At 39.9% G+C, this 10319-nt stretch overlaps 1 protein-coding gene across 1 annotated transcript; it reads left to right on the top strand.

Moving 5' to 3' along the window:
- Positions 1-2452: 2452 nt before the first annotated feature.
- Positions 2453-10319, top strand: tnfrsf9a (tumor necrosis factor receptor superfamily, member 9a). Its single transcript, XM_088992439.1, has 7 exons — positions 2453-2692; positions 5938-6057; positions 6141-6278; positions 6358-6430; positions 6507-6598; positions 7828-7986; positions 9555-10319. Exons 1-7 carry the CDS (start codon positions 2500-2502, stop codon positions 9668-9670), a joined length of 891 nt encoding a protein of 296 aa, XP_088848565.1. The 5' UTR covers positions 2453-2499; the 3' UTR covers positions 9671-10319.

Here is a 10319-nt window from a genome sequence, read left to right as displayed (position 1 = left end):
CACTTTTCGCCTTACACACTCTGTCTGGGAACCAATTAAGTTCGTAAGCCAAGGTATCACTGTACTGTACTCAACGTTAATTCAGATCACGAGAATAGGCGATTGGCACAGTGCTAGTTGTTAGCTTTCCTTTAGATGAATTGCGCATGCGCGTGGTATGGGTCTTTCCTGGAATCCAGAGTGACAGCTCATTATTTCCAGGAGTTAGACTTGGCTCAAGAAAAGGTGAAAATGATGCGAGTTTGAGTTTCATACCTTGGCTAATAACTAATAACCCTGGCATATGACAAGGCTTTTCTGGTTACAGAAGTTGGCAGGTATGAAGGCGCATACAATGAACTGAGACTGCAGTTTCTTTTGTGTGGGAAGTCAGCTCAATTGATTTTTTCTTACACAGCCAGGCACTTGATGACACTCGCCCTTTCCATAACGATAAACAAAAACCAGGAGCGCAATTGTGACATCACCAGGGGAAACTTCACCTACAACACCATAACATGGTGTCAAGTGACTCATCCGATGTCACATGACAAAATGAGTAATTACGGTACTATGTCATTTTAACTCAGACTGAATAAGATTTCATCACATTTTATTTATGTATTTTGAGTAATATTTCAAATCTTTGGCACACTGTCACTGTGAAAAAAAACCCCAAATCCAAATGAATGTATTTTATTCACTCTTAAGTGTCTGGAATGTGGCTGTGTGGCAATATAGAGTTACTGGTAGTTTATTTGAACATTTTGGCAGGTACCATTCAGGCAGGTTGAGACAGCAACGAAAACAAGATAAATAAAGCTAACAAAAGAAGGTAGGCGTAAGGTTGAATGCTAAATTACCCCAAAACCAAAGCAGAGTGGAAAAGAGCTGAGTCACTCACCGAATAGGTTAGGTTCATGACACATATCTGTGTGGGAAATTTTCTCGTCTCCCAACACCACAATGAATTGAATGAATGGATGGCGGGATCATTTTTCAGGCGCTGTCAGTTTTCACTTCGGGCAATTTAGTACTTTCAAAGCGTGTTTTTTCATAACAGCGTCCGTTGGCCCGAAATTGAAAAGATCTTGAAAGCAGAAATTATGTTTTGAAATGTCAGACAAGAGATGACGCAGCAACGCAACATTCCAGGGCGGATGGCTACTTGTCAGTGCTCTACTTGGCACGCTTCTCGAAAAAGGCAAGATGTCGACAGTTTTTACAAGATTAGAATTTAACTTGGTCAGAGAGAACATCCTAAAATTCCAAATCAGTCCATTACTGTTGTTCTATTGCTCCAATGTGTTCTCAGCGTCAGCTATTGAATGTTTAATCGGAATCAGAATCATCTTTATTGGCCAAGTACAGTGATACCTCAGCTTACGAACGCTTTAGCTCACGAACTTTTCACCTTACAAACATTAAATTCACGAGAATATAATCTTAGCATACAAACTAGTTTTCGGTGGATGAACCAAACCACACAGCGCCACGGTGGCTGGCGGACTAGTTTTCGGCGGATGAACACCAAACCACACGGTCGAACAGCGACACGGTGGCTGGCGGACTAGTTTTCCACACCTACTTTCTTTGAGTGCAGACGTGGTTTTTTATCGAGTGGAGTACTTTTGCTATTATCCGAAAAAGACTTCACCACAGGCTAGTGTTAAGCCAAAGAAGACACAAAATAAAATTACGGTCGAGCAGAAGAAGGAGATCATTGAAAAACACGAAACAGGTGTGCGTTTGTGACTTCGCATTTTCAGAAAGTCCAGCCCCCAGTTCGTGACGTCACGCCAAGACGTCTTGCATTGCTCGAGAATCAAAACAATGGCTTCAGATTCTGAGAATATGCTTTCTTGTTACACATCCAGTTATGAATATGATTCAAATAGTTCTGAAGAGGAAAGCATACATGTTTGCAATCGATTAAATAATTTATTCCGTGCCATTTTGAGGCAACATTGTCGGGAAATGTATCATCCAAAAAGAGGCAGAAAATGGCGTCCAAGATCCTGTGAGGAATTAATCAGCCCGTTTCCACAGGCTGATAAATTCCTTCCATGGAGATTGGTCGCCCTCTTCTGGCGGCTTTTTGGTGCAACACAAGGTTTTCAGACAAAACAAGTACAGCAAAATACATTGACGTGATGGAAGGACTGCGACAATGTGTCTTTTTTTCGGTCAGGGGTGTTCCTTCAGTGACGTCACGTACGGACTCGTCACCAACTCAAAAACAAGACTTCCTGAATATTCAGCGGAAGTCATAAAACGTAAAATATAGCTATATGCGGTGGAATCTTTGTAAAATACGCTCAGTAGAAGTCATTTGAAGCCATTTTACAAATTATGGACACAACTTGTCCGAAGACGTCGGTTGTCCTTTAAATAAAATGCAAACAATTGTGACTTTCGACAGCCAATGACGGAAGTCAGACAAAGTCCCGCCCCTGATCGTAGGATGAAAAACCCCACCAGCAGCTGAGAGGCGCAGACGGCAATTTGGTCTTCAGCTGCATGGCAGTACCGGCGGGCCCCCTTCGCCTCCCCCAACCGCTCCCCCTTCTCCTCCTCCTCCTCCTCCTCTCGCCGCTGCCGTTACCCGCTGGGGGCTCCCTGGGCCCGCTGGAGCAGATCAGGCGTGGATGCAAGACATGGAAGCACAGCCCGCGACGGCCGCACGAGGTTTGCTGTGACGAATGCCACCCGGGTGAGTGGAAAGCTTTTCAGGGGGTGACTCCATCAGAAGGTATCTTACAATTCAGACAGAGTTGTAATATATCCCTGACCAAAATGTACCCCGGGGCAAAAAAAGATACATTAATTTTACACACACAGAATTATTTCATACTCATTATTAATGTTTTTTTTTTAATAAAGAACCAACCAACAATAGTGGCAACCAAAACGATTGCTGAATATTTTAGGCTAATTTGAGGAGCTTCCCCCATACCATACATGTTAAATTTCAGAAATCATAAATCCAATCTCAAAACGCACCTATTTAAAAGCGCATTTTCTCTGTAGCTTTATCTCTTGTTTTTATTTATAATTGTATTTTATTTATTGTTGTCTGTGTTTTTTTTATGCTTGTCTGTGACTGTACAGTGTCTTTGAGAGCTTTGAAAGGCGCTTGAAAATAAAATGTATTATTATTATTATTATTATTATTATTATTATTATTATTATTATTATTATTATTATTATAAATAGGGAGATTTTTATACTCGCGACTGGAGCATGTTAAAATAATGTGAGCGTTAAAAAAGTGTAAATTAGAAGGAAAGTAAAACCCAAAACTGCTTTCATTGTTTATTTATACATTCAATTAGTATAAAATGTATTTTGTTATTTACATTTTCCTTTGTATCACCTTACAAATGAACTGTGAGTATTGTAAGTATTGTGGTCAAAATCCGGAGTCTTCCGACCAAATCGCGAGACTTAACTTGTATGTATGCCCACCCCCCATTTGGAACGTCGTATATATTATTTTCTGCCTGTTGCAATAAATGATCTTCATTCAGAATCAGAAAGCCTCTAACTCATTTACGCCGAGTGTGTTCATATGAAAACAGATAAATTCATTTAAAAAAATCAAAATAAATACAAAACAGTATCAAATAGTTTAAACAGTGTATATAATTAATGATAATATAATTGTATATAATTAACAATAATGAATGTGGCAAAAAAAACATGAATACAAATGAATTTATCTGTGTTCATGTGAACACACTCGGCGTAAATGGGTTAATAGTCCACAGTGGGGAAATTTGCAATTTACAGCAGCAAAATTGAAAGTGGTGGAGGGGTAGGGGTTGAAAAAAAAAAACACAAGGGCGACTATCAATTGGGAATATAGATTTTGAAGTATTATTGATATGATCTGCTAGTGTCATAGAAGAATTTCCGTTATGGACGTTACATTGTCTGTAACTAGCACCCTTTGAAAGAACTTTTAATGAAGCCGCAAAGAGCCTCAATGGTGCAATATCAAAATATTACTTCCATGGACACATAGTCAATTTTGTTTTAGTCTAATCGAGGAAACGTAATATTTTTGGTCACATTGAAACAGTAAAATTTACAATTTCAAGAGAGTAAAATTCTACTGAAGGATTCATAGTACTCAAAATGATAAAAATCTAATTTTATATGATGAGGACATACTTTAGTAACCCAGTTTACAATTATGACTCTCATACACTCTGAGTGAAGACATTTTGCTCCATTCTGAACGTTGACTTCGTTCGTCTCTGTGTGCTCTGCGATTGGCTGGCAATTGGTTCAGAGTGTCCCCCGCCTACTGCCTGAAGATGGCAGTAATAGGTTAAAGCACCCTCCATGACTCTAGTGAGGTAAAAGCCGTTCAGAAAATGGATGGATGGATGGATGGCAATTGTTCAGCACATCTCGAAATTAGAAGGGGGAAAAATGTGGCTCTGTACTCGACCAATTCTAACATGTACAGTGATACCTCAGCTTACGAACTTAATTGGTTCCCAGAAAGCGTGTGTAAGGCGAAAGGTGTGTCTTCCAAACATTAATTTCCCATAGGAAACCATTAAAAATGACAATAATCCGTTTCCACGTCCCCATAAAACAGAATTTTCTACTAAATAAGCCTTAAAACTACACAAAATACATCTTATTTTATGTGTGATAAATGTGCTATTGTATTGTAATTAAAGAAACACACTGTACTGTATAATAAAGTCGTTTTATTTACCTTTGTGATGGTCGTTAATGTAGTTGCCTATTGATGATATCCCAGTGAAGTTGCTGTGCTTTCACTGTCCCCTACTAGCTGCTTTTCATTAATCCAAATCAACAGAAGTTTTTCAACCTCTTCTATTGCCTGAGACCGTTGCTTAGACAACACAGAAACACCTTTGGCCACACGTAGAAATGGTCAACTTAGCATACTGGTACTGGGACGCTGAGTCACACAAACACACACCTCGTTCGTGTTTTTCGATGATCTTCTGCTCGACCGTAATTTTCTTTTGTGTCCTCTACGGCTTAACACTAGCCAGTGGTGGGGGCCTTTTTGATCCCACAAAAAGGAAAAGTATCCCCCCATAACAAACCACGTCTTCACTGAGTACACTGAATGAAAGTGGGTGTGGGAAAGTCGTCTGGCAGCCACCATCGCGCTGTTCGACCACATGGTTTTGTGTTCTTCCACCTAAAAGTAGTCCGCCGGCCATTGTGGCGCTCCGTGGTTTTCCCGAAAACTGGTTTGTTTGCCAAGATTATATTCTCGTATGTAATGTAATGTTCGTAAAGCGAAATGTTCGTTAGCTAAAGCGTTCGTAAGCCGAGATGTCACTGTAATATAATGGCGCTACATTGTGCATGTGAGGTGTAGATGATTGTCCATACATTTAAAAAAGGAATCTGCATAAATAATACAAAACCATTTTCAGAGATAAATCCGGTATCACCCCCCGAACCCCCCCCCCCCCCCCCCCCAAAAAAAAAAAAAATACAGCTTCTCCCCATTTCAACAAGGATGTACAGTCAACTTCAGTAGGCTCAGTCGGAAGTAAACTCCGAACAACAACGACATTCAGAGACCGAGGCCCTGTAGCACTTTGACTTTACTAATCAATTATCTGAGATTTAATAAGACATGTGTTGCCACACGACTGTTGTGATCGGTGACTGATTTGGGACCTAAATATTTTACTGTATAAGGCACACCACATTATAAGGCGCTACAGTAGAGTCTGGGGTTACGCACTACTACTACGATAGGGAGTTGACGGATGCTGACAGTAGTTGCGAGACCCGTTGTGGCTCAATATTATTCACATGTAAGACGCACCCGGTCATCTTTTGAAGAAAATTAAGGTTTTTGGGTGCGGCGTATACACTTTAAAATACGGTAAATAAATGAAAATGCTGTTAATGGCCCATAACTGATTAAATGGCAAAGCTTTTGTGCAGGCAACCGACTGGTCTCGGAATGCGGCGTGAACCCGAAGGCTCTTTGCATTCCGTGTGAGAACGGAAGCTACACAGAGAAGGCCAAAGACTACAAATGCTCCAGGTGCACTCAGTGTGAAGGTCAGTTTTTTTTTAATCGTTGCCCACAGCAGAGTTTTAGAACTTTCTCCAGCCTTGAAAAGAAAATACGCTGTGCCTTGCAGGAGCCCAAGTACTAGTGAAGAAGTGTACAGCCACGACCGACACACAGTGTGGATGTAGGGAGGGCCTGATGTGTGGCAATGAGCACTGCTCCTTCTGTCGCAAAAAGTGCAGCAAAGGCGAGGAGCCCACGAAGGAACGTAAGCTGACATCTGACTACACATAAGCACATTTTCATTTGCGGATAATTTCCAAAGTCATCCCTTTGCACCTGGCCAGGTTCTTGCAGAACATGTCCCAATGGGACCTTCAATGACCAAATGCATCACAAGTGTAAACCCTGGAGTAGCAAGTGAGTGTGCATCAATGGCAACCACCGTTTCCTGATCCATTGACCTCACAGCATGCTTAAAATGGATTTTTCCAAGGTGTGCCAATCCACACGAAGTGATGTCGGCCAGGGGTGATGCCTTCACTGACATCAAGTGCATCAATGTTTCAAGCAGCACTTTAAAACAAGGTGGTATGACATCACTTGCGTCCTGCACGTCACTCAACTGTAACTTTTTTGTCTTTGGGCTAAAACTAATTATCTAGCTAGCTCTTAATTTCATGTATTTTAATGTATTTTATTTTAAGGTATTTTAAGTTATTGTATTTTGTTGTTTGGGCTAAAACTAACTATCTAGCCAGCTATTAATTTGATGTTTTTAATGTATTTTAAGTTATTGTATTTTATTGTTTTTTTTCCTTATAATGTATTTTCATGTTTTTATTTTATCATATTTGATTTTATTTTGTTTTATTGGATTGTATTGTATTTCACAGCGAATCTCAGAGCATACATTTGTTTTAAAACATCTGGCTCATCAAGACTTCCGGGTAGAGTGAACGCTGGCGCAAATGGCTGCCTCTGCTCACCCACACGAAAAAAATCCAGTGACTGTAAAGTGTCCTTGAGAATTTTGAAAGGCGCTTAGAAATTAAATTTATTATTATTATTATTATTATTATTATTATTAGTAGTAGTAGTAGTAGTAGTAGTAGTAGTAGTAGTAGCTAGCGTTCTATCTGTATTTAATAGTGACATTCAGTGTATTAACTAACAAACAATATAGCTAGCTAGTCATTAGCTATAGAGCTAACTAGGTGGCTGGCTATCTGTTGACTATTAGCTATCTACTAGCTGGATAGCTAGATTTCTATCTATTAACTTCCGAGTTGAGTGAACGCTGGCGTGTGTGGCTGCCGCTGCTCACCCACAGAAAAACGTATCATGTGACTGTAATGTGACCTTAAGAATTTTGAAAGGCACTTAGAAATTAAATGTATTATTATTATTGGCCATAGAGCTCCTGTAGGTGGCTAGCTATCAAAATAGCTCTGTTGGCCATCTATTAGCTGGCTAGCTAGCTTTCTATCTATTTAATAGTGATATTCAGTGTATTAACTAATGAACTATATAGCTAGCTAGTAATTAGCTATAGAGCTAACTAGGTGGCTAGCTATCTTTTGACTATTAGCTATTTACTAGCTGGATAGCTAGATTTCTATCTATTAACTTCCGAGTTGAGTGAACGCTGGCGCGTGTGGCTGCCGCTGCTCACCCACAGAAAAACGTATCCTGTGACTGTAAAGTGACCTTGACAGTTTTGAAAGGTGCTTATAAATGAAATGTATTATTATTATTATTATTATTATTATTATTATTATTATTATTTATTTATCACAACCACTTGTGTGTTTCAGAATCCAAAGGCCATGACTTTGTGTGGCCGCTGGTCTGGTCTGTGTTGCCCAGCGTGTGCCTGATAGCCCTGAGCGTCACTCTTATCGTAGCTGTTTTCTGCCAGATGAAAAGAAAAAAGAAAAAAGGTCACATCACACCTGCCGGAGGTGAAAGCGCAGGTATGATATTGAACTCTACAAAGGTCGATGTTAACTGTGCCATCTGAGTGAATTTGAAGTCCAACGGGGAGTTTGCAACTTGAGCTAGCACAGTGGCGGGCTGTGAATTTCATCGCTAGGCCTTCAGTAGTGCTACGTCTGAGTCAATCCAGACTGAAAAAAGTGTGGTATGATTTATTACAAGGCCACTAGAGGGTACCATGAGCCAGGAAATAACTGACCAACCTTTCTTAATGATGTTCATTTTTTTCTTGAAAAGTCTCTCTTGAAAATGGCTTTAACAGTAAATCTCCAACCAAATCCATTTATTCACTTCCTTCAGCCATTGTGGATTGACAAAACTGCTATTAAATCAACACAATGTATTTGCTTATGCAGCTCACCACTGATACAGTATGCTAGCTCTGGCCAGTATGATTGGCTAGTGACTAGCCAATCAATTCAAGAAGGCATTGGTACTCCTTTTGGGTTGCCAACTTGAAATCTGATTGGTTAGAGCAACAGTTTGGTCGACACATTTGATGCGACAGAAGCCCACAGAACTGATTGTGAAGGCGTCCAGATAGATTTCTGACCCTGGTAACAAATGACGGCTGGAATGTGATTGGTTAAATGTTTAAATATGTAAACACACATGTGAAAGCAGCACAACAGGGGAAAAGTAATGAAAGGAAGATGAAAGACAATTTGGAATTATTTAATAAGAATTCATGGACAAAATCTAATTCACATTCGTCAGAGATTCAGATATATTTAGGCCAGCAGAGAAGGCTTTGTAGGCCTTTACGGCCCGCGAGGAATGTTTGGATGTAGCCTCACTTCAATTCATCCGACACAAAATTATACATGAATTTTTGTTCTCGGGGCTTCCTGAGCTTCGCAAAATAATATTGCTTTCATTTGTAAGGACCACCATTCACCTCTAAATGGCAAACATGGTTTGGTTGTACTTTTTTGTAGATATCCCATCCATATAATAATAATAATAAGAATAATAATACATTTCATTTATAAGCGCCTATCAAAACTCTCAAGGTCACTTCACAGTCACACAATAAGTTTTTCTGTGGGTGAGCAGTGGCAGCCACACGCGCCAGCGTTCACTCAACCCGGAAGTTAATAGAAAGCTAGCTATCCAGCTAGTAGATAGCTAATAGATAGCCAACAGATAGCTAGCTACATGGCTAGCCACCCAGATAGCTCTATAGCTAATGGCTCGCTAGCTAGATAGTTAGTTAGCTAATACACTGAATGTCACTGTTAAATACAGATAGAAAGCTAGCTATCCAGTTAGTAGATAGCTAATAGATAGCCAAAAGATAGCTATTTAGATAGCTTTCCACCTAGCGCGCTCTATAGCTAACAGCTAGCTAGATAGTTAGTTTTAGCCCAAAGACAAAAAAAAGTTACAGTTGATGAGTGACGTACTCAAATAGAATAGTAAGACAAATAAATAGAAAGCTAGCTAGCAAGCCAATAGATAGCTAATAGCTAGCCAGCTAGACAGCCAGCTATCTTGTACAGTATATAAATACAATGTTTGATTTATGCCTCTTTACCTCCTTCAGACGATCCCCAGACATTAATCGCAATTGAATGCAGTTTTCACGAAGCCCAGGAAGAGCAGGGCAGCAGCTCAGAATCTTTGACCTCCAAAGCATCCAAGGACCAACTTGTGGTGTGACTGAAATGACATTTTTTTCCACTCGAGGGAAGAAAACAAACTTTCTGTACAGTGTCCCATCTTTGTTGGACAGTCTGACCTTTTATTGATTTGTGGGTGGAACATTTCAGTCAGACGAGTCGGCAAACGGTGGCGGCATGGCCTGGGTCCTGGATTCAAAAATGTACAGGAGATAGGGGGAGTCCTGAGGTCAACCCCAAGTCCCTCCCGGATGTTCCCAATTACAGTGAGACCTCAACTTACGAACTTGGTTCCCAGACAGTGTGTAAGGCGAAAAGTGTGTAAAAAAAATCCCATAGGAAACCATTAAAATGGGAATAATCCGTTCCCGGGTTTCCATAAAATATACTTTTCAACTAAATAAGCCTTAAAACTACACACAACCTACCTTATCCTATGTACAATAAATGTGCTATTGTATTGTAATGAAAGAAATACACTGCACTGTATAATAAAGTCACTTTATTTACATTTGTGATTGTCATTGATGGCTCTTAATTGACACCTGTTGCTTTCTGACTTGTAAGGTCTTACGAAACTGAGGCATCGCATTATCATTCATCATGTTGATGATTCTCATAGCATTTTCTGGATGGAACTGTTCAATAAAAGCCTGCACATCAACTGTTGAATGGCCTGCTTCTGCTTG

The sequence above is a fragment of the Hippocampus bargibanti genome, linkage group LG01 (genome assembly GCF_051943395.1).
Source record: "Hippocampus bargibanti isolate YZ-2025 linkage group LG01, ASM5194339v1, whole genome shotgun sequence".
NCBI classification, from domain to species: Eukaryota; Metazoa; Chordata; class Actinopteri; order Syngnathiformes; family Syngnathidae; genus Hippocampus; species Hippocampus bargibanti.
Note: the sequence above shows the minus strand (reverse complement) of the source record. Positions and strands in the feature narration are given on the sequence as shown.

Excerpts from the sequence above, each read along its gene's own strand:
- tnfrsf9a (XM_088992439.1), top strand. The coding sequence starts at position 2,500 with ATGGCAGTACCGGCGGGCCCCCTTCGCCTCCCCCAACCGCTCCCCCTT. Across the intron at positions 6,058-6,140 it reads CAGGTGCACTCAGTGTGAAG|GAGCCCAAGTACTAGTGAAG; the intron begins GTCAGTTTTTTT and ends TGTGCCTTGCAG. Across the intron at positions 6,279-6,357 it reads CGAGGAGCCCACGAAGGAAC|GTTCTTGCAGAACATGTCCC; the intron begins GTAAGCTGACAT and ends GCACCTGGCCAG.